Source organism: Pelophylax lessonae, assembly GCF_965119305.1.
Source record: "Pelophylax lessonae genome assembly, chromosome: 7".
Classification (NCBI taxonomy): Eukaryota; Metazoa; Chordata; class Amphibia; order Anura; family Ranidae; genus Pelophylax; species Pelophylax lessonae.
This window is the reverse complement of record NC_138774.1, coordinates 237,195,239-237,220,209: the sequence shown is the minus strand read 5'-3', so window position 1 is coordinate 237,220,209 and position 24,971 is coordinate 237,195,239. Positions and strand designations below refer to the sequence as shown.

Sequence of the window (24,971 nt, the reverse complement as noted above, 5' to 3'; positions counted from 1 at the left end):
TGGAAGAGCAAATTCCCTAGGACAAGCTGTTCAGCTCAGTGTTTTCAAAAGGTTCTTACAGAAAGCCTTTCAGTCAATGAACTCTGTTCAAAAAGATTACAAAAAAATAGATAGATACTTTGTGCCTGTTTTTGTAATAGATCTCATAGGGACTGCTTTGGTGGTGGTGGGGGATTCACTATTATCCACATGTAACTATTGTTCCAGCTATTGAGAAGGTTTGAAGAGAAAACGTACTGTTATGGCATGGGATATTGGCACCCTAATTCTCTTGCTATGTCTTATGATATTGTAGCGCTAATTCCTCAGGAGTCACTGAGTATTTTGGGTACCATGTTCACTCTGAGCCTGAACAGAAACACAGCTCCTGCTGACACCACAGTAAAACCTTGGCCAGATGTAACTGGCTGTAACACACAGAATAATAACACAACTTTTGATGAACAATTATTTAGTTTGATACCTCCCAACTTTTGAACTTGAGAATGAGGGACATTTCAGGGAGACAGCAACCTGCGGCGTGCTGCAAAAAGTGCAGGTTTGTCTTCAAGTAAAATTTATCTTTCTCCATCCTGTTATAAATTTGATAATATAAAATTAATATTGTTTTCAGATGAGAACAGACCTCTTTAATATCTATTTAAAGCGGAGTTCCAGCCATTTACTCACCTGTCCAACGGTCCAGCGATGCGGCCGCCGGAAGCCTCGATCCTCTCCCTCGGCGCCGGCATCACTGCTGTGGGCACCCGGCTGTTACAGTTTGCGGCTTCACAGCCGGGTACCCACTGCGCATGCCCGAGTCGCGCTGCGCGCCGTGATTGGCCGGCAATCTTCTGGGACCTCTGACGTGTCCCAGAAGATTGCAGGGAGGGAGGGGGAGAGGAGAACTTCCGCTCAGGGCGCCGCGGCGCTCCGAGCGGAAGTGGGAGCGGGTACCTGTCAAAACTAGGTACCCGCTCCCCCCCCCCAAAAAATGACATGCCAAATGTGGCATGTCGGGGGGTCAGGACTCCCTAAAGCGGAAGTTCCACTTTTGGGTGGAACTCCGCTTTAATATTGGTGGACCTGATCTGACCCCTCTATTCACTGCTTTAGAGTGATAGATGTAAATGGGATTGTGTCCATTTACATCCGCCTACCTCCAATCCAATCTGCTAAACAAAATGGAAAAGGATCCATACCCCTCCATCTAGCGGATCGGAATGGAGGGCAGTTGTGTGTAAACGGACAGCTGGTTTGTTTACATCAGCCACCCTTACAGCAGAGTGGGCTGTGTCCATGTCCACTCTGCATAATCTGAGTGGACATGGACCTATCATCTGCCCACGTTGCTCAGCAAATCTCAGCGGAGATCCCCCACTGAACAAACGTATTCTGCCCCATGTGAAAGAAGCATTATGTTAACACACAACATGGGTTAAGATCATCAGCATTATGGTAACACACAGGCAGGTTCTCTATCATGGCTGGCTCTGTCACAGTGTGTCACATGACATGGCAGTTGGGTGTGGACCGTGTTAGCTTATGACCAATAAGTTAACAAAATTAGCACCCAACAGCCATGTCATGTGACACACTGTGACAGAGCCAGCCATGATAGAGCACCTGCCTGTGTGTTATATCACCATAGTAATGTGCAGTATATCTTCATATTCACCCAAGCACCCCTGTGCTGCAGGCAGGCACAATGAAGTCTGGTTCCTTCTGCTCCCTGTCAGCTGCCACCTGCTGCCCGCCATCCTCACAAAAAACCCTCACTCTCAGATACTGAGTGTGGAGCTGAGTGGAGGAAGATTACCCCACCAGGGAAGGCTATGGGCAGCCGCAGCAGCAAACAGCTGGGACTTGAGCAGAGCAGCCAGCAATATTTGGAGAGGGTGCAGAATGCGCATGCACCCAAAAATTAAAAAAAAAAGTATATTGACTGCTGTATCTTCTCATCATCAGAGAGGGGCCAAGGACATAGTAGTAACATTAACCCTGAACCCCCCCCCCCCCCGTAAGCTCGTAGGAGTGGTCGAATGGGGGTGAAATTTAGAGAGCCCTCTTTTTTCTGCACTGAACGGTCTGTGATGCTGCCCCCCCTGGCTGAGCTGATGATGCTGGGCAACAGGGCCGGTTGTACTGGCTTATCAGTAGCCCTGTCCTGCCCCCTGCCTTAAGATCCAGTGAAAGGGCTGAGATGATTGGGAAGGGGTTAATGATGTCAAGAGGTACCCATGTCTTAATTTGTACACTTACAATCTGTTTACTGTATTTATGTGCATTATATTAAAGCATGTACACACAAGTGTTTTGCTACATGACAGGGTCTCTTAAAGAATTAATTATTTACTTAGGACCCCTATTCCATGCCACAATGTTGCAATACAGTTAAAAAAAAAAAAAAAAAACACAAACCTGTGGGCAAAAAAAAGTTAATTAATTTGCTTAAAAAAACTTACTAAACCTGCTCCTCCACCCATGATAAAGCCTGGCTCCTTCTTCTCCCTGTCAGCTACCTCTTCCTGCCGCCGCACTGCTGCCCGCCTCTCTCGCTCTCGGCTGCTGAACGTGGAGCTAATCGAGGGAGATCACTCCACCAGGGAAGGCAATAGGCAGCTGGGATTTCAGCTTTCAGCAGAGCAGACAGCCACATGCAGAGCAGGCGCCAGGCACGGGATACACATCAGTGGCGGATCCAGGGGGGGGAGGCAATGGGTCAATTGCCCCCCCCCCCGAGAATATTTCCCACTCCAGTCCAGAGCCATAACAGTGAGTCCCCCAGCTCTGAGTCCCAGCCCAGGCCAGCAGCGGCAGCGGAGCTGCCGCACCGCTGGCCTGTACTGCAGTTCACTGATTGCTATCGCCGCCCGGCGTCTAGCAACCAGTGAGGTCACCTGAGGAGTAGAGCGAGGCCCCAGCATTCACTGCGGAGCCTCCTTCCTCCTCTGATGTGCGCCGAGTGGAGTGTTGGCTCCACCCACCTCCTCCCTCCAGCTACTCCAGGCCAGCACAGCACAGTGAGTCTGAGTGTCAGCCTAAAAACATAGTAGGAGCAGTTCTGGGGACCCTGATGTGGGATGGGGGGATCTGTGGGGACCCTGATGTGGCATGGGAGGGCTCTGTGGGGACCCTGATGTGGGATGGGGGCTCTGTGGGGACCCTGATGTGAGGGGGGGCTCTGTGGGGACCTTCATGTGGGGTGGGGGGTGCTCTGTGGGGACCCTGATGTGGGGGGGGCTCTGTGGGGACCCTAATGTGGGGTGGGGGCTCTGTGGGGACCCTGATGTGAGGGGGGCTCTGTGGGGACCCTGATGTGGGGTGGGGGCTCTTTGGGGACTCTGATGTGAGGGGGGCTCTGTGGGGACCTGGATGTGAGGTGGGGGCGCTCTGTGGGGACCCTGATGTGGGGGGGCTCTGTGGGATCCTGATGTGAGGGAGGGCTCTGTAGGGACCCTGATGTGAGGGTAGGGATCTGTGGGGGAACCCTGATGTGAGGGGGGCTCTGTGGGGGATCCTGATGTGAGGGGGGCTCTGTGGGGGACCCTGATGTGAGGGGGGCTCTGTGGGGGACCCTGATGTAAGGGGGGCTCTCTGGGGACCCTGATATGAGGGGGGCTCTGTGGGGACCCTGATGTGAGGGGGGCTCTCTGGGGACCCTGATGTAAGGAGGGGGCTCTCTGGGGACCCTGATGTAAGGAGGGGACTCTCTGGGGACCCTGATGTGAGGGGGGCTCTGTGGGGACCCTGATATGAGGAGGGGCTCTCTGCGGGCACTGATGTAAGGAGGGGGATTTCTGGGGACCCTGATGTAAGGGGGGCTCTCTGGGGACCCTGATGTAAGGAAGGGCCCTCTGGGGACCCTGATGTAAGGAGGGGGCTCTCTGGGGACCCTGATGTGAGGGGGGCTCTCTGGGGACCCTGATGTGAAGAGAGGCTCTCTGCGGGCACTGATGTAAGGAGGGGGCTCTCTGGGGACCCTGATATAAGGAAGGGGCTCTCTGGGGACCCTGATATAATGAGCGGGGCTCTGGTACCCTGATTTAAGTGGTTGGGCTCTTTGGCGACCCTGATGTAAGGGGGGCTCTATGGGGACCCTGATGTAATGAGGGGGGCTCTAGGGACCCATATGTAAGTGGGGGGCTCTCTGGGGTCCCTGATGTAAGGAGGGGGGCTCTCTAAGAACTCTGATGTAACAAAGAGAAACTCTGGAGACCCTGATGTAAGGAGGAGGGCTCTGGGGACCCTGATGTCAGGAGGAGGGCTCTGGGACCCTGATGTAAGGAGGGCTCTGGGGACCCTGATGTAAGGAGGTGGGCTCTGGGCACCCTGATGTAAGGAAGGGGCTCTCTGGGGACCCTGATGTAAGGAGGGGGCTCTCTGGGACCCTGATGTGAGGGGGGCTCTTTGGGGACCCTGATATGAGGAGGGGCTTTCTGCAGGCATTGATGTAAGGAGGGGGCTCTCTGGGGACCCTGATGTAAGACGGGGGCTCTCTGGGGACCCTGATGTAAGACGGGGGCTCTCTGGGGACCCTGATAAAAGGAAGGGACCCTCTGGGGACCCTGATGTAAAGAGGGGGGCTCTCGGGGGACCCTGATGTGAGGGGGGCTCTCTGGGGACCCTGATGTGAAGAGAGGCTCTCTGCGGGCACTGATGTAAGGAGGGGGCTCTCTGGGGACCCTGATATAAGGAGGGGGCTCCCTGGGGACCCTGATGTGAGGGGGATCTCTGGGGACCCTGATATAATGAGCGGGGCTCTGGGGACCCTGATTTAAGTGGTTGGGCTCTCTGGGACCCTGATGTAAGGGGGGCTCTCTGCGGACCCTGGTGTAATGAGGGGGGCTCTAGGGACCCATATGTAAGTGGGGGGCTCTCTCGGATCCCTGATGTAAGGAGGGGGCTCTCTAAGGACCCTGATGTAACAAAGAGAAACTCTGGGGATCCTGATGTAAGGAGGAGGGCTCTGGGGACCCTGATGTAAGGAGGTGGGCTCTGGGGACCCTGATGTAATGAGGGGGGCTCTGGGGACCCTGATGTAAGAAAGAGAGAGGGCTCTGCATGCTGATGCATAGGAGGGTGACTCAGGGGACCCTAATGTAAAGGGGGGGTGGCTCAGGGCACCTTAATGTAAAGGGGGTTGCTCTGGAGACCCTGGAGTAAGGGGGGAGGATGACACTGGGGACCCCGATTTAAGGGGGGTTCGACTCTGGGGCCATAAGGGGGAAGGTACTTTGATGTAAGGGGGAGGACTCTGATAATCTGATAAAGATGGGGATGTGGGGATTTATGATGTAAGGGGGGACATTCACGTAAACAAGGGGGCTCATCTTGACTGCAGCACTCTATCTGTTGTTTTGTCTGATAGACTGGCTTAAACAGTCCTGCAGTATTCGGTCAGCACATGCAGCCAGTGACTGCAATGCTGATCAGCGTATTCTGACAGTGCTGTCAGTCCTGCTGTCAGAATATAAAGACACAACAGGGAGGATTTCCCCATTCACCTTGCAATGTGTGGATGGGGAAATGTATTCCGTTTATTTTGTTCAGCTGGCTGAATGAAAAATCCTGAACCATGTATGGCGAGCTTTACTCATGGCCCCTATACTCTATACCTTATGATGTTTTGTATGTTACTTAATCCTCCTGACCCCTGCACTCTACACTGTATGTTTTACATTACATAGCCCTGACCAAGGTGTTTTTTATCCCAACAGTTGCAGGTTTTAATGAAGATCTTCTTTAAGGTAGGCTCAGTAATCAGTTTCTGTGTGAAGTAAAGCATATGTGATAGAAACATTTCATTTTTTTTAAAAATGATCGTTCATTCTGAGGTTTATATGTGTCTATAATACGGTTACCTGTGGCACAGTGATTAGGAGTATTTTGTGGTAGGATTGTGGTATGTGTGTGCAGTGTATACAGCGAGTAGGCATAGATGCTGTTTAATTGCACCCCTTTAAAGCCTTTCCACTTTTAGATGGGTACACACTTAAAGGAGAAGTACGGGGAAAGCTTGTTTGGCTGTACTTCTATGGATCACAGGAGTGCAGTTCGATTTGCAATACAGTTCTGTAACAAACAACTTATTTTCTGGCAGTGCCCCTCCCGAGACTAGACTCTGGATCCGCCCCTGATACACATGTGCCCGAAATTGAAAAAAAAATCCCTTGACTGCTCCTCCTCCACCATCAGATAGGGGCCCTGGAAATAGTGTTGTTACAACACCCCCTAAGCTAGTAAAAGCAGCTGAGCGGGGATGTAAATTAGAAAGCCATTTTTTTTATTTCTCCACTAAACGGTCTGTAAAGCTGCCCGGGCCCCCTCTGCTGGCCGGGCCCGGTACAACAGGGCTGGTTGTACTTGCTTATCAGTGGCCCTGGGTTTGGTGGCCACAAACACACTTCCATTAACAATTAATGGCACCCGTGTGTGTCTCAAAAGGGCAGCATAGTTGCATGCAGTGCAGGAAATACACACAGAACACGCCTTTCCTGCACTGTGTATCAGTTTTAACCAACGCTTAGGGGGAGAAATTTGAGAGAGAGAGAAAGAGGGAAGGATCACTATGGTATATGGAAGAAAGGAAGGAGAGATCGCTTTGGTACACAGAAGGCAGGAAGAAAAGATCACTATGGTACATGGAATGCAGGAAGGAAGAATCACTATGGTACATGGAAGACAGGAAGGATCGCTATGGTATATGGAAGAAAGTAAGGAGGGGTCACTGTGGTACATGGAATGCAGGAAGGATCACTATGGTATAAGGAAGGCAGGAAGGATCACTATGGTATATGGAAGGCAGAAAGGATCACTAGGGGAACATGGAAGACAGGAGGGAAGGATCACTAGGGGAACATGGAAGGCAGGAAAGATCACTATAGTACAAGAAAGGAAGGATCCCTATGGCACATGGAAGGCAGAAATTATCACTATGGTATAAGGAAGGCAGGAAGGATCACTATGGTATATAGAAGGCAGGAAGGATCACTATGGTACATGGAAGGAAGGATCTTTATGGTACGTGGAAGACAGGAAGGATCACTGTGGTACATGGAAGGCAGGAAGGATTACTATAGTATAAGAAAGGCAGAACGGATCACTATGGTATATGGAAGGCAGGAAGGATCACTATGGTACATGGAATTCTGGAAGAATCACTATGGTACATGGAAGGATCGCTATGGTACATGGAAGGTAGGAAGGATCACTATGGCACATATTAGGTAGGAAGGATCACTATGGCACATGCTAGGCAGGAAAGATCACTACAGCACATGAAAGGCAGGAAGGGAGGATCACTGTGGTACATGAAAGGCAGGAAGGAAGGATCACTATGGCAAATGGAAATCAGGAAGGAAGGATAACTAGGGCACATGGAAGGCAGGAAGGAAGGATTACTATGTCACATGGAAGGCAGGAAGGATCACTATGATACATGGAAGGCAGGAAGTAAGTATCACAATAGCACTTGGAAGGCAGGGAGCACCACTATGACATCTGGAAGGTAGGAAGGATCACTATAGCACATGGAAGGCAGGAAGGATCATTATGGTACATGGAAGGCAGGAAGGAAGGATCACTATGGCACCTGGAAGGCAGGAAGGATCACTATGGTACATGGAAGGAAGAGAGGGAGGGGAGAGTTCACTCACCCAAGTCTGGCTGTTCTCCAGAATCTCAGGCAGTGACATCAGGATCACTGCTTATAAATTCCCATGCACACAACCTCTTCACAAGCACAGGATTGGCTGCACACCAGGGGTTGTGGGTGGGCACAGGGGGACATGGGAAGGAAATGGAGCAGATCTAGCTCACCTCCTCTCCCTTTCTGAAGCCTGTAGAGCGGCGGGTGAGGGAGGTGGGGGTCTGTGCTGGCTGGGCAGTGAGCAATTCTCAGACTGACAGCTGCAGCACAGCGTGGCGCTCACCTGACAGGGGAATTGGTGGTGTCAAGTTCCAGCACTGGGCTCTGCTGCGGGACTCACCGGGATTTACCTAAAAACCCGGGCTGGTCCAGATGAATCTGGGTTGGTTGGGAGGTATGCTTGTGTTGAGGTCACATTAGGAATAGCATAAACATAAAGAATCAATGGCTGATGTACACAAAAATGACCACATGAAGGATATAACCAAGCACAGCACCAATTTAACTAGACCCCAATGTCCTGCAGGACCAAGAGTTTAAAAGTTAGCTCTAACATCAAGCTGTTATCCCCAAATGAGCAAAAGAGTTCTCCCTCGGCTCTCCAGCCCGACTCGATCCAGCCTGTGTCCTCCTGGCTCCACTCTACCTTCTCTCACACGGTCTGACTCTCTCATAATCCGCTCCTCTCTACCCATGTGTTTCCAGGCTTTCCCCTTCCTAAATGCTCCCGCCCCTTAGCTAGTCCTCATGGGCAGTGTAGTTCAGTTCCAACTAATCTGGATGAAAGAATCCTGCTTGCAGCATACAAGTCCCAAAGTTCCCTGCATTTCTGTCTGTTGTGTGATACTAAGTTGCAGGACACTGCCATCTTGTGGCAAAAACACGGTTCTGCAATACAGTAACATTGCACAGTGTTACAATATGACAAATTATTGGCTGTCTGTACAGGCTTTTACCTGTTGGGGCTCTTTGACATGAGTGGCCAGGGGGCAGAAAAAACAAGTGGTGCAGCTTCTGTTTTACCACCCCGATTGCCCACTTGAACAAGGGCATGCAGCCACTCAGGGCTGTAAAAAAAATTAAAGGGAATGCCACTTTTGGCCGGCAGTAGTGCCGCTGAACACAACCCACTCAAGAATGCAGTAGAGCTGCAACTGCCCTGCAACCCTGTGCAGTGCATGCAGTTGCAACAATGTGGTGTTACTCCTCACCACCTGACAAGTGCAGCAATGAACCAATTTTCAGAGGAGCGGCTATCCTAGCTGCAAATGTGAATGAGCCCTTACAGCATTCATGTGATATTCACATGCAGTACCTTGTGTGAATGGGCCCTAAATTAGCTTAAAAACAAGCCCTTGCTGACCTCTGTAGCTGCAAGCACTGTGAAGCGACTAATTTTTAAACTTCACAGCAGAAGCACTGAAATCATATAAGTCATTCTCTCCACAGCTCTGTTCTCCCTTTCAGCTGCCTATCAGCCATCTAATCTCTAATGTGCGTACAGAGCAGATGCTTTGGGAGGGGCAGCAGGGGGAGCTGAGCTGCCATTTTGAACAACTGCAGTGCTTTTGCTGTGGAAACTGTGGATGAATTACTCCACATTACCTAGATCAGTGATGGCAAACCTTGGCGCCCCAGTTGTTTTGGAACTACATTTCCCATAATGCACATGCACTCTGCAGTGAAGTTGAGCATCATGGAAAATGTAGTTTCAAAACATCTGGGGTGCCAATGTTCGCCATCCCTGACCTATATAGCACCCTCCTAGGTAGGTGCTAGGTAAAGTATAGTAGGTCTTGTCTGTTTATCAGCAGGGCCATGCTTTTCAGCTAGGCTGTCATGTGTTCCCAGGTGTACCTGTTGAGTTGGGGAGTCTCCCCACTGTGTCCTTATCAGGGCTCTCATTGGGCATTGGAGGAAACCTAACCAATAACCAAGGGCTTGTATCCATCCTGGAAGGGCAGATTCTGCCACAGAGCATTCTGGGAGGGGGTATAAGTCTGTGGGGAGCACATGACAGGTGGTCTTTGGCAGGAAGCAGAGTCCCTGGAGGGAGGGTGCGGCTGTCTCTCCTCCTGATGGGAGGGATCAGCTGTCCCAGGCAGCTTGCCTGGGGGGGATACAGGGCTGAGCTGAGCTGCAGAGAGGATCCGGTGTGTCGAGGACCAGCGGAGTTGAGAGGGGACGAGTTTCAGGAAAGCATTCCCAGTCGTGAGTACTGAAAACTGCCCCTGGGGGTCTGCCTAGTCAGAGGGGACAACTCCGGAGAAGGTCAGAGGGATCCAGGAGCTAGCTAGCCGGTGCAGGAGCAAAGTAAAGGGGGTGCCAGTGTTGACCCTGAAGAGTATAAGGTGGTGCCAGTGGTCTGACCCTGAAGTGTACAGTGCAGTGTGTACAGTGCTAAGAGTTGCAGCAGCATTACAAGAGGCTACCTCAGTCAGGAAGGACTGGAGGGAGCAGTGTCAAAGACTTTTCAGCTAGCCAGAGTGTTAGAAGTCAGTCTTCAGTACAGTCAAGGACATTTGAGCTAACCAAAGTGTAAAAAGTCAGTTTTCAATACAGTTCAGTAAGTCAGTGATTTCAAGCGCCAGCAAGCGTTGGTCGGCATCCAGCCAGCGTCAAGTCAGCGCTGAAAGGCATTTTTTTCTCAACTGTCCCAATTTGTACCTAGTTGAGCCAGAGGAGTATCCCACTCATTCCCACTAAACAAAACAAACCATAGATGCCGGACTGTCCATTGTCTCAGATCTCACACTTGGGCAATCAGCTTAAATGTGCTGTTGGTGTTACTGGTGACCATGGCAGACCCACATCAGACCCAATGCCTGGAAATCCTGCTACACCTAGATCTACAGAGGTCAGTGTGGGCTTTTTTAAAGCTCATTTACTGATTGTTGAAAATATGAAAATATTTCAATGTACATAGCCACTGGTTATCTTTAAGACCAACATCTATAACTAAAAGAAGCCAATGGCCAATAACTTCTAACAATATATTAGATTACAATACAAGAACCTCTGATGGAAACAAACTGCAGAAAGTTCAGTACAAAATATCAGCTTGCGCCATATTTTAAAAATAACAATGCAAATGCCTTACTTGTAAACACGTTTTTGTTCTCCTCCATGTCTTAGTTGGGGGTTTGAAAAGTGCGTTTTAGTTGGGAAACTCGAAACAGTATGGTGTGCCTGAAGATACATCTGCCTATTTTATCTAGTTTATGTAGCACTAACATTTCTTTCACAGTTACAGAGAACATTAAAGTGTTACTAAACCCACAACAGTAAAATCAGTCTGTATATGCAGCAAAGCATGCTTGTTATATTCACTGTGGAACCTAAGGGGTTAATCCTCTGCATTGTTTTAAAAGGCTGTTTGATCCTGTATGCATAGATCCTACCCTTCTTGCATTGCCCCCAAAACATGTCTGGATAAGAGTTAGTGGAGTCAACCTGCACGTGCTCAGATTGGTGTGTATTGCTGGAGAGTTTTTTTTTCTTGGGAAAGCACATGTGATCAACACAGGACCAATCAGCACTGTCCAGATGAAGGGTCAGGGGTACAAGCTTTAACCAGACACTGATAGAAGTCACAAGACTGCTATATACTGCCTATGATTAAAGGTATTTAGCAGTTTATATTTACTAAAATAATTGCATTTCCGTGAACTGTGGGAGTCCAGATATAGTGAATGCAGGGTTCTGCGTTTAGTAAAACTTTAAGATAAATGACTGCCCCTCAGTCATGCATACAGATGTAACAACAGTTTCAGATGCAAGACAACTAACCTTCCTATATGCTTTGGGGGGAGGGGGGTGGTGGTACACCAGAATAGGTAGGGAGGACTACAAACAAGCACAGTAAGAACACCTAGGCTTTACATAGACAGTATCTCCTGTGGAAATCAAAACACTGGCAACTGAGTGAACATCATGCTGCCCTCCTTTTTATTCTTCTTCTAAATATTATCAATCTTCTTGCTAAATCTCAACAGTCACTATCTGATAAACACCAACTGCACCTCACTGACATGTACAACATCAGTGGCATTACAACTTGTGACAGTCCTAGTATAAGAGGACCCAAGCTCAACAACTCCTAAACAGTTCAACATTTTCACTTGGTTCCCTAAACTAAAGGTACCCAGAATAACCAATGAGGTGGCTATATTCCATTCTGAAAACTATACAGCAGTGGTGCCCAACCTGCAGCCTACAGGCCACATGAGGCTCAAGATGGCTATGAATGCAACACAAAATCATAAACTTACTTAAAGATGTTGATTTTTTTTGGGGTAGGGGGGGGGGGGTATTTTTTGTAAAAATGCATTCACACTTAGCGAACACATGCAGCCAAAGAAAAATTTGACAGTGTCCCTTTACTGGACTTAAATACGTTTTATCTTCCCAAAGAAAAATCTCCCACTCTTCACAATCACTTTATTCATGTCATCAGTTTCTGGCAGAACCTATTTTGGTGAACAACTAATTTCAAGGATGAAGCACACGAAGGGCAAAATTAGAACCAAAATATCTGATGAGCACCTTGAGAATTTATTGAGAATTACTACTACTACATCCATTGAACTAGATACATGATGCGTTCGTTTATCCAAAACAGTGTCAAATATTGCACTAGTTTTATGTTGCCTTTTTACTTTTATAATAAAAAATATTACCAAAAAAATGAAGTTTTATTACTCAGATAGGTACATTATCTACAGTGCCTTGCGAAAGTATTCGGCCCTATTGAACTTTGCAACCTTTTTGCCACATTTCAGGCTTCAAACATAAAGGTATAAAACTGTAATTTTTTTGTGAAGAATCAACAACAAGTGGGACACAATCATGAAGTGGAACAAAATTTATTGGATATTTCAAACTTTAACAAATAAAAAACAAAAAAATTGGACGTGCAAAATTATTCAGCCCCTTTACTTTCAGTACAGCAAACTCTCTCCAGAAGTTCAGTGAGGATCTCTGAATTATCCAATGTTGACCTAAATGACTAATGATGATAAATGGAATCCACCTGTGTGTAATCAAGTCTCCGTATAAATGCACCTGTACTGTGATAGTCTCAGAGGTCCGTTTAAAGCGCAGAGAGCATCATGAAGAACAAGGAACACACCAGGCAGGTCCGGGATACTGTTGTGGAGAAGTTTAAAGCCGGATTTGGATACAAAAAGATTTCCCAAGCTTTAAACATCCCAAGGAGCACTGTGCAAGCGATAATATTGAAATGGAAGGAGTATCAGACCACTGCAAATCTACAAAGATCTGGCCGTCCCTCTAAACTTTCAGCTCATACAAGGAGAAGACTGATCAGAGATGCAGCCAAGAGGCCCATGATCACTCTGGATGAACTGCAGAGATCTACAGCTGAGGTGGGAGACTCTGTCCATAGGACAACAATCAGTCGTATACTGCACAAATCTGGCCTTTATGGAAGAGTGGTAAGAAAAAAGCCATTTCTTAAAGATATCCATAAAATGTGTTGTTTAAAGTTTGCCACAAGCCACCTGGGAGACACACCAAACATGTGGAAGAAGGTGCTCTGGTCAGATGAAACCAAATTCAAACTTTTTGGCAACAATGCAAAACGTTATGTTTGGCGTAAAAGCAACACAGCTCATCACCCTGAACACACCATCCCCACTGTCAAACATGGTGGTGGCGGCAGCATCATGGTTTGGGCCTGCTTTTCTTCAGCAGGGACAGGGAAGATGGTTAAAATTGATGGGAAGATGGATGGAGCCAAATACAGGACCATTCTGGAAGAAAACCTGATGGAGTCTGCAAAAAACCTGAGACTGGGACGGAGATTTGTCTTCCAACAAGACAATGATCCAAAACATAAAGCAAAATCTACAATGGAATGGTTCACAAATAAACATATCCAGGTGTTAGAATGCCCAATTCAAAGTCCAGACCTGAATCCAATTGAGAATCTGTGGAAAGAACTGAAAACTGCTGTTCACAAATGCTCTCCATCCAACCTCACTGAGCTCGAGCTGTTTTGCAAGGAGGAATGGGCAAAAATTTCAGTCTCTCGATGTGCAAAACTGATAGAGACATACCCCAAGCGACTTACAGCTGTAATCGCAGCAAAAGGTGGCGCTACAAAGTATTAACTTAAGGGGGCTGAATAATTTTGCATGCCCAATTTTTCAGTTTTTTTATTTGTTAAAAAAGTTTGAAATATCCAATACATTTCGTTCCACTTCATGATTGTGTCCCACTTGTTGTTGATTCTTCACAAAAAATTACAGTTTTATATCTATAGGTTTGAAGCCTTAAATGTGGCAAAAGGTTGCAAAGTTCAAGGGGGGCCAAATACTTTCGCAAGGCACTGTATATCAATGATCGTTAACTTGTAATCTACCCGATTTTTTTCTGCTCTTCAGTTATCCTTATTGTTAGTATATTTTATGTGCTGTTCAAGTCCTCTTCTTCCAATGTGGCCCAGGAAGGTCAAAAGTTTGGACACCCCTCCTTTACAGCCTAGTAAGCCCCTTGTCTCCAGCCTACAATTAGAAAGTGAAGGAGCAGCAACAGACGAATATGCAAAGCAGACTGCTCTCCTACTCCTATCAGCATGTTAGTTGCTAGTATATCTGCATTTAAGTTTTCACACACACACACACCTTTCTCCTAATTTTGAGTTTTCCTGTGCAAACTCAAATGCAGACACGTGCAAAAGTTGCATTTAAAAATTCTTGTAAATAATTCACAGCTGCATTCACATGTATTTTGTAGTTCATCTTTATCTGAATCTCTATATACACCCCTACTGGGCCTACATGGTCTTTGGGAAGCAGCATAAGCTGCTTTGGCTCCCACCTATGACTGGTGTTTCTTTAAAAGGGCAACTGTACATACATTTCAATGACTTTCAAAATTTGGTTTAAGTAAAAGACATTTAATTAACATTAATGGCAAGATTAAACTTTTCAGGGCATCAGATTAAACAATATATAAAACCAAGGTAGGATTGCTGAAAGCATTGTTTACCAACCCACAGATGAAGTCCTGTCCTGTAATTACATAGTAAAAAAGAAGAATTGCAGCTTATACAGATTAATAGGCTGCACAACAGTTTCAACAGCTCTTAATACTGACAACTTGATACATGAGGCCCATTATACCGTGAAGCAGAAGGGTAAAGAATTTAGGAAACCATGCCTAGCGGAGCTTAGAAAGCATCCCTGATATATAAAGTACACCATCTAAAATGAACCCAGAGAAGCAATAAAGTTTATATAATATCATTATTTTCAGCTTTTGTACAGTAATGGGGCTCAATTGCAAAACGTATATCGGTTTTATAGAGATAGCAGAAATCTCAAAAGGACAGAACCGGTATGAGAATCACAAGTATGAGTTTCTAACAGCTCACAGACATTTGTGGACACAGCAGGAAGCCAGACATATGCACAAACTGCCAGGAAACCAATAAGAACTTGTCAAGAAATGTTTTAGTTTTTTTCAGCAAATAAGATTCTAATCTATAAATCTAAATGTAAACTTTTAGACCCGCTTAAGTCCTGTTTAAGCAGTGTCCACAAAGGATGGATTAAAGCAGTCCTGTAACAATCTTGGCAATTTAAATTTAGAGATTTAAAATGTATAAGCAGATGTAGCCTGTGAAGAATATAATCAGTACATACATACAGTGCCTTGCGAAAGTATTCGGCCCCCTTGAACTTTGCGACCTTTTGCCACATTTCAGGCTTCAAACATAAAGATATAAAACTGTAATTTTTTGTGAAGAATCAACAACAAGTGGGACACAATCATGAAGTGGAACAAAATTTATTGGATATTTGTTTACAAATAAATGTAAACAAATAAAAAACTTAAAAATTGGGTGTGCAAAAGTATTTAGCCCCTTTACTTTCAGTGCAGCAAACTCTCTCCAGAAGTTCTGTGAGGATCTCTGAATGATCCAATGTTGACCTAAATGACCAATGATGATAAATAGAATCCACCTGTGTGTAATCAAGTCTCCGTATAAATGCACATGCACTGTGATAGTCTCAGAGGTCAGTTTAAAGCGCAGAGAGCATCATGAAGAACAAGGAACACACCAGGCAGGTCCGAGATACTGTTGTGGAGAATTTTAAAGCTGGATTTGGATACAAAAAAATTTCCCAAGCTTTAAACATCCCAAGGAGCACTGTGCAAGCGATAATATTGAAATGGAAGGAGTATCAGACCACTGCAAATCTACGAAGACCTGGCCGTCCCTCTAAACTTTCAGCTCATACAAGGAGAAGACTGATCAGAGATGCAGCCAAGAGGCCCATGTTCACTCTGGATGAACTGCAGAGATCTACAGCTGAGGTGGGAGACTCTGTCCATAGGACAACAGTCAGTTGTATACTGCACATATCTGGCCTTTATAGAAGAGTGGCAAGAAGAAATCCATTTCTTAAAGATATCCATCAAAAATGTTGTTTAAAGTTTGCCACAAGCCACCTGAGAGACACACCAAACATGTGGAAGAAGGTCAAATCAAACTTTTTGGCAACAATGCAAAACATTGTTTGGCGTAAAAGCAAGACAGTTCATCACCCTGAACACACCATCCCCACTGTCAAACATGGTGGTGGCATCATCATGGTTTGGGCCTGCTTTTCTTCAGCAGGGACAGGGAAGATGGTTAAAATTGATGGGAAGATTGATGGAGCCAAATATAGGACCATTCTGGAAGAAAACCTGATGGAGTCTGCAAAAGACCTGAGACTGGGATGGAGATTTGTCTTCCAACAAGACAATGATCCAAAACATAAAGCACAATCTACAATGGAATGGTTCACAAATAAACATATCCAGGTGTTAGAATGGCCAAGTCAAAGTCCAGACCTAAATCCAATTGAGAATCTGTGGAAAGAACTGAAAACTGCTGTTCACAAACGCTCTCCATCCAACCTCACTGAGCTCGAGCTGTTTTGCAATGAGGAATGGGCAAAAATTTCAGTGTCTCGATGTGCAAAACTGATAGAGACATACCCCAAGCGACTTACAGCTGTAATCGCAGCAAAAGGTGGCGCTACAAAGTATTAACTTAAGGGGGCTGAATAATTTTGCACGCCCAATTTTTCAGTTTTTTATTTGTTAAAAAAGTTTGAAATATCCAATAAATTTCGTTCCACTTCATGATTGTGTCCCACTTGTTGTTGATTCTTCAAAGAAAAAAAAATACAGTTTTATATCTTTATGTTTGAAGCCTGAAATGGGGCAAAAGGTCGCAAAGTTCAAGGGGGCTGAATACTTTCGCAAGGCATTGTAGATATAGACTGATGAAATTGTGCAAATCTTGGCTCAACCTTTTTCTGTAAAAGTCACACATCTGATTATTGCTTTCTCTAGTGAAGAGCTGAATTGCTGACCGATATAGAGGCATGGGAAGTGGACATATGGGATCAAGCTCAAATCTTACTCATTCTCTGAACAGAGAGAGAACTGGGATGGCAAGGAATTTGGCATTTGTGCCCCTAGTCCATTTCTAACATAAAAAAAAATGTTCAGCTGGTGGCCCTGAGTGGATATACTTTACCATTTAAATCTAGATCATAGTGGGGTACACAGTCATTGAGAGCTACTGGCCATTATTATAATTATCTAATCTCTGTTCACACCTGTAATCTTAGTGTCTAGCAGAGGAAAGTCTTCCAGTGCCAACTTTTTTTTTGAGGCTCTGAAATTTCATTTGACTGGCTGCTGAGCGATGCAAAGGAGGCTGATGGCAAAAGATGAAAAGATACTTCACAGTAAGCCATGTCCTTTAAGAACATCCACCTTTCACCATGACCACCTAACCATGAGGCATCATGACATGAGGCATTTTTCCCTGGCATGAAAGGGCTTGTTGGCTGTGTTTGCCTCCCCCAAGCGATTCCTAATAAGATATGTTGGGCTGGTAACCTTTAGTGGCAAAACTTCCTTTCAGATTTAGGTTATCAAAATAAATTTAAATAATGCCGCGCAATATAAAGTGCTCCAAATACATATGGCATTATTTAAATTTATTTTGATCGCATACACTTTAGAGAGAGTGCTGTGCTCGCTGCAATACGCATAGAAAAGTGCTAGATTTAGGTTATAGTGGGACCCACAGTCAGTGACAGCTGCTGGCCATTATACAGTTATCTCCTCCCTGTTCATACCTGACATCTCAGTGTCTAGCAGAGCTAAGTCTTCCAGTTTTTTGAGGCTCTGACATTTCATGTGACTGAATCCTTAGATGTAAAGAAAGCTGATGCTGGAAAACTGGAAAATATATTTCACAGTAAGCCCTGTCCTTTAAGAACATCCACCTTTCACCACGACCACTAGTCCATGCGGTACCATGGCACAATTTGCATGTGCATACATTTTCTTTAGTTCACCAAAATTTGTCCCTATCATAAAAGGGTTGGTTGGTTGTGTTTGCCACCCAGACCAATGGTTCCCAGTGCTACCTTGTCTCTGGATCTTATTTTTGACAGCTTGAAAGGTGACCTCTGCCTCTTTTTTTTTCCCATCACATGGTTAGTATTAATTTCTCGGGTTTATTACTTTTTTTTTTAAAGTAGATAGAGGCATCATGGGTACAACTTTTATTATGGTCACAGTGATGGCACTGCAGAGAAAATATGATTTAAGCGTTGTTTTCTGGTTTTATCACTGACTTATCATTGCAGTTATCTTTTTGGGAACATATTTACAAATGGCATCTCACTGTCACACAACCTGATTACTGCTGGATATGCTGCCCCAACAAGCTACATATAGTGTAAGACCACTATATAACATATGTTAGGAAAATGGCAGCTGGCATCTGATTGGTTGACATCCTAGTCCCTGACCTTCAGTCTATGACAGTATCACCTTCCACTAGTAGTCATCAATTAAAAACCATTTTGTTGCTCAGGACTACTCACCCTGTAGATGAGTGAGGATCTCCAGCATACGAGCTACTTAACCACTGAGTCTCATCTACAGTAGTGCGAGCATGAGGAACTCGGCCCACATCCTTCACAGTCATTATAAGATGTCGGGAGGAGCGAAGAATTCTAACAGCCTCATCATGGGGAATGGAGAGGAAGCTGATGCCATTTACATCCAGGATTTGATCTCCTACCTAGAATAAATGTCAGGAAGTATTAATATTAGTATTGATAATATTGAGTATTGCACTAATTTATATTAGACAAAAAAAACATTTTTCACACATCTCCAAGGTTTGGGTGGGTGCTGATGGACTCAACCATGGAATGTTTTTTTCTGTGTACCAAAGGCAACTTTGGTGGTAAGATTTATTGTCATACATGTCCTCCACTATCTTACCTTGGTAAATCATGAAAGAGGGTGTTAAACTCTTGCTGTAGAATTTTCCCTTTAATCGTATATTTTATGTTATGGAGGATACCAGTAGCACAGGCTGCACTGGTGGATTTGACGTTTTTTTGGAAATTCTGATTGCAAAATCCTCCTGTTACAGTTCCCATGACAGACAGAGATTATACATGTATATAAATATTTTGTTGGATTTGTTCCTCTTCAAAAGCTGTGATCATCTATGACAGGCATGTCCAACCTGCGGCCCAGAGCCGCAGGCAATGCGGCCCACTGCCCCCTGACAATTTTTTTTTGCTGGGGAGGAAGGAAGTTGGGTCGGGGGCACGGCCACAGCAGCTTCCAACTAACGGTAGGCAGAGGCTGCCTCAGAGGGGAGGGGGGGGGGAGGCGAGCATGTGCAATGTTTCTGACTCCCACCACCATGACCACTTCAAATCACTGACATGGTCATGGTGGTTAGAGTGTTCCTTTAATATCTCTCAGAAGAAGTAAACCTCTGTATACTGATTCCATTTTATTTGATCATTCTCTAGTTGTGTTAAATTAGTGCAGGGGGCGCGGCGGCGCTGGAAGGGCGCAGCCGCATTTTATTATATACCTTAACTATAGTATATATTTTATATGCGGCCCGAGAACATTTCTCTACACTCAATGTGGCCCAGAGAAGCCAAAAGGTTGGACAACCATGATCTAAATCTTCCTTGTTCGTCTTCCCATCTCAGCATTTTTTTTCTCTTTTATTCTATGATTTTGTTACAGATGTACACCAGGGCTTAATGGTTAGTCCACTTTTCTCACCAGCTATAGTTTAAGAATCATGGAAGATAAGCAGTTTTGGGTCATGCTACCACCACATGTTATCTATTGAACAAGAATTAACTGTGGATTGATGTTACTTTAGACCTGAGGGCAAACCCAATGATGGGTTAAGCCTAGTTTTCAGAATGTGTTTTAAATGTAGCAGGTGCTAAATGGCCTACTGTACCATCAGACATTACTCAGTTACTAGTACTGTAGAGGTTAAGTGATTATTTTTAGGACAGGACAGTAAACTGTTTGTACAGTCTGCGCTTTTGCATAAAGCTGTCCCAGTATGGAGGGATGTGAGGGGTATCCAAATAGTTGCTCTGAAGAATTACCCACCTTTTCAGTACTAACCTTTATTTCTCCTCTATAGAGGACCAGACTTTGGTCAAAATGTGTATATTTGTAATGGCTGTGACATGGGGATAGACATTTAAATGTTGGTTAAAACTGCAGAAAGTAGTCTGTACCCAAATGGGCATCTATACCGGCAGACACAACACACTGTAGGTACACACTGAGTAGCGAAAAGAGACAAACGTAGGATACAACAACATGGAAAGAAAATATGCACAATTGCACATATATTGAACAACACTGATGAGTTTTAAAGCAAGACAGAAACTTTAAGACATTTGACCTACATGGCACTCAGATGGGTGGGAAGGCCAGTGGCCCCCATCCTTGATTCTGCCTCTCTATACCTAGGCTTACAGGAGTTGCCTGCAAATAAAAACCTGACCGTCCTTTGCTGTAAAGTATCGTTATCAGTGACCATCTCCTCGATTGGCATTGTAGTGATAGGTGGTTTAATAGTCAAAAGAGGAACATTTTCTTGAACTGCATTCACCTTGAAGCGCACAAGGTCTATGCGGATCTCACAATAATGATCTATTGATCACTATAAAGCATACTTTATCACTGCCAGCTGGACAAGTCCTGAATACATTTACTACTGTGAGGCCCTTCAGGTTGGACACTTTCCTATCTCAGGATAAATAAGTTATTATGTAGCATTAACAAGTGGACTTTTAATTTGAAGTCAGTGAGTGGTGAGCAAAGGGTAGTTATAAACAAAACACTCTCAACAATCATTCTTTTTTTTTAAAGTGTTAAAAGCTAGAATCTAATTAGTTGCTCTGAGTTACCACATGCCATTACATTGCTTTAGGCAATGCTGGAAAAAATGAATCAAGGAAAAAAAGGTGTGCATCACAGTTGTAGTGTTACCTTTAAACCAGCACTTTCAGCCTCTGAGCCCTGATCCACACCAGTGATGTAAATCCCCAGGGAGTACTCGGCACCTCCACGAATGAGTAAGCCAAGGGACCTTCCCTCACTCAGTACCAGGTTCACCTAAAGGTGTAAACCATACAGGACATCTACTGATAAATGCTTACTTCAAAACAAACACATTTTAAAATGTAAAGAGTAAGTCCATTCAAACTGCCTGTTCCTTTAGAGTGGTCAATAGTAAGCCTACTTTCCTGATTGCTTAATAAAATGTGTTCTACTAGTGGAGACCTTTTACCCCTGAAATGACCCTAACTTATCTTGCTTGACTTAAAAGGTAATAACTATGGCTATGTTCTTTTCAGACAACTGAGAGTTAAAACTTCCACTTTTTATATGTGTTTTGTCCGTAAATACAGTTGTAATGATATTCTGTATCGGATGGCTTACATATAAGGAACCCATGTGCTTTTGACATTGAACAGCTTAGTTCAGCCTTTCTCAACCTTTTTTATCCCAAAGGAGAGGAACTCCTAAAATGATTTTTAAGTCTTTGGGAACCCTTACTATAACCAATTCATTGGGAGTCAATAAGAAAAATGCCCCTTAAATTGGTGGCCAGTAGGAATAATGCCCCTTTACTGGCAGCCAAACAGATAATTGGGTCATGCTGTTGGTTTTGCAAAGTAGCATCAGCCCCAAAGGAGGCACGATGAGATGGGAGGTCTAATAGCCACAGCTCAAGAAGCCCTTAGCAACCTCTGAAGGAATCGTAGAGTTCATGGAACCCTGGTTGAGAATAGCTGGTCTAATTCAACCATTGGTGTAAACATATTTAATACTATTGGTATAACTATTCTACTTGATTTTTGGTGGTTTATCCACTGACGTGCTTTGCTTTATGCAGTTTGTAGTTTTCACCTCGACCTATTACAAATTTCAAAACCCTCTTTTATCATTCTGTTCTGGTGTACCATCTAATCAGATTCCCTTTTTATAGCACAACACTAACACCTTTAAAACGTGAGTTCTACCCTGGACCTGCTGTTTCTCAGACTCATTAATGGTTTAAAACAGAAGCGACATCTCTGCATACAACACCATACATGGAAGACATCAAAGGTAAGACACAACAGTTATTTCAAATAAGTGGTTCTCCTGAAAACATATCATTATGAAAGTAGGAGAAACACTGCCCTGTCTGAGTCATATGCTCTTTAAAATGCAGGAAGAATGTAAACATTAGAGGAGAGCTTGGACGCTGTGGAAATGTGATTTCAGCATTTGCATTCTGCTTATGTTTAGGCATTTGCTTTTTAAAGGAGACCTGTACCAAGAGAACTATGCAGATTGCCAGAAATGCCAGCATCTCCGATCTGTAAAAGAGGAGAGAGATTGCATTCTAGGGATTTGAATTTGGTGAGAGTGTCTTAGCAACGTCCTAGCAACAAGGCAGAATGGGATGATGCCAGGCTTCAAGATACATAAATGGTCTGCACCTATAGCAAGGACATTATTTAACTTGCTGCAGTTTGGTTTTTATTTACATGTGCCCCCTACCTTCATAGGCCATCATTATATTAAAGGTGATAAAGGTTTTGGTAAAATCAAACCTGATCTGCAGACTTAATCCAGGTTTGTCATTTGAGGCCGCTGAAAATACTTGAACAGTATATCGACCAGGCAACTGCCATTTTCAATGAAATGATTAACAACTGCATCCTTTATATTTCTCCAAGTACAAGTTTCTTTCAACTATGAAAACACTCAGGAGAAGACAAATTTCAGTCTAGTAATATACAAAAAAAGTAATGTTACTGCTTGACATAATGTTAAAATGCAATTCCTTATGGTCCTGGGCAGTGACTGGGAGGAGACATGTGTCTGAGTTCCCCAACAATTTTAAGAAGCTTATTGGTGAACGTACCCTTTGAAGTTCAACCATATATATATATATGGAAATTGGTCCTGAACACTAAGTGGCCACAAAGGAATTGGCCACTGAATTATCAATTCAGGTTTTAGGAGCATGCAAGATACTCTCAAAATCCTAATTAAATCAGAACTCCAGGCACACTAATATTTGTAGTTCACGATGTTTAAAAAAAGCTACCTCTTTTCAGATGTATACCATTTTAGGATTGCTGCATTACATTTTAAAAAGTATACTTTAATATGAGGGAAGGCATATAGAGGAGCAGATGCCCTCTATCTTCCTCCTGCAGCCGCTTAAAGCCTGCTTCTCCTCCTCTTCCTCCATCTTCACCCTGCAGCCGCTGAAGGTCTGCTTCTCTTTCTCTCCCTTCCGCTGGCATTCAGAGGCTGCAGGAGTGAGATGGAGGGCATGGGTTCATCTATATGCCGACTCTGCCCACCTCCTATCCTGCTGCTACCAGTGCTGCAAGCTTGTCCCTCCCTCTCCAACTGGCATTTGTGGTGGATGCTTTCAGGATTGAGAGTGGCAGAAGGGGCCGGTAAACATGTAATTTTCCGGCCCCTTGATTTTCTGGATCGACACAGTGAGTGATGGGTATCGATCACTCCTGTGTCCATTCATAACTGAAGTATAGTAAACTGTGTTTTACTATGCTTCCAGTTGGGAATGAACAGGAATCTTTGTACAGAGCTATTCCTGTCCATACATTCTATAAAGCTGAGGCTGCAGAGATGGAAAATGAGGGCTGTGCCTTCAATCTCCTTTCTCTGTCACAAAGGTGAAACATCAGATGTCTGTTTAGACCCTTGATATTTCACCAAAGCCCCCCCCCCAACAGGGCTCTTAAAAATTGTACAAAAAACTGGACCCTGGCCACCATGGGGGTCCCTAAGATGGCAGGTAGGGGGCCTACTGCAGAACATGTGAAAGGTGTCTGTGCAGTTGGAGTAAAGGGCCCTGAGATCAGTGAAAAGGGCCCCAGCCAGAGGTCAGGGGGGCCTTTCATTGTCTTTTTTGCACCAGGGCCCTGAAGGTTCTAGTTACGCCTCTGAGCTGTAGTATCCATGAATAAAAGTATACATTTTAAATCACAGTACAGCAATTCTTACGTGGTATATACCAGCTCAGAGGTGACTTTATTTACACACCAGAAATAGGAAAAGCTTGCGTGCCTGGAGTTCTGCTTTGACCTTCGTAGAAATTAATTTGAATGCAAGTTATTGGAGAAAATAGAAATGCGTCGTTCAAATAAGATAAGGTGAAATAAAACATTTATTATTTGCACACACAGATTATATAGTTTGGTACAGATTAAACAAACTGCAGGGTCTGTCTGTCTGCTGGTTGTCAATCTTCTAGATAGCAGACATAGCTATGCTCTAGTAAAGCCCCACATATCAGCCTTCTGCAAAGTAACCATTGCTGTCAAATGAAAGTATGTTCATAGATGAAGACCTAAGGAGGAAATGAAGAATGCTATATAATGAATGGATTTAAATGCAACCAACGACTTTATTTTGCATGGATCTAGTAACGTGTGCTGGGTAGTGAAATGTTGACATAGAAGACCAAATATGAGTGCATATTGTACAGTGTTACCCCCACACCTTCTTCTCATCCCCCTCCTGTAGAAGCTGTAGGTGGCTTCTCTTTTCTTTCTCTGGAATGCCTGCAGAAGGGCTGTGAAGATACGGTGGTCCTCCTGGAGGGGAGATGCTATGTCCCTGTGGGTCAACCCAGGTGTAAATGTGACTTGAGACTTGTCCAGCAGGAACCCTTCCTGAGGAGAGCACAGACAGTACCAACTTCTGAGAGCCCCGCAGAGCCTGGAAGACAAATTTATAATGACAACTGTTTAGTCTACAAACAAAGTAGTATGCTAATACAAGAAAGGGGACTAAAATAGAGAACTGTCTAAGAAGATTTTTTTTATCTCAGAGTTAGTGACAATGAGTTATTTATTTTGCTGTTTAGGAAGCACTGTGTGACTGGTCATTCTATTTCTTAGTTTAAAAAAAGGTA

The 24,971-nt window shown here is 44.6% G+C and overlaps 1 protein-coding gene across 4 annotated transcripts in view; it reads right to left on the bottom strand.

Annotated features, from left to right (window-relative positions):
* The window catches only part of WHRN (whirlin), a 383,412-nt gene that overhangs the window by 136,132 nt on the left and 222,309 nt on the right, over nucleotides 1-24,971 (bottom strand). For 3 of the 4 annotated variants that reach the window (XM_082264620.1, XM_082264619.1, XM_082264621.1), the window contains 3 exons: nucleotides 24,557-24,775; nucleotides 21,011-21,136; nucleotides 18,559-18,758 (listed from right to left, as the gene is read on the bottom strand). In XM_082264620.1, coding sequence (XP_082120746.1) covers nucleotides 18,559-18,758; nucleotides 21,011-21,136; nucleotides 24,557-24,775 — 545 coding nt within the window. The remainder of the gene's footprint in view (nucleotides 1-18,558; nucleotides 18,759-21,010; nucleotides 21,137-24,556; nucleotides 24,776-24,971) is intronic. The other variant, XM_082264622.1, reaches the window with a different exon arrangement.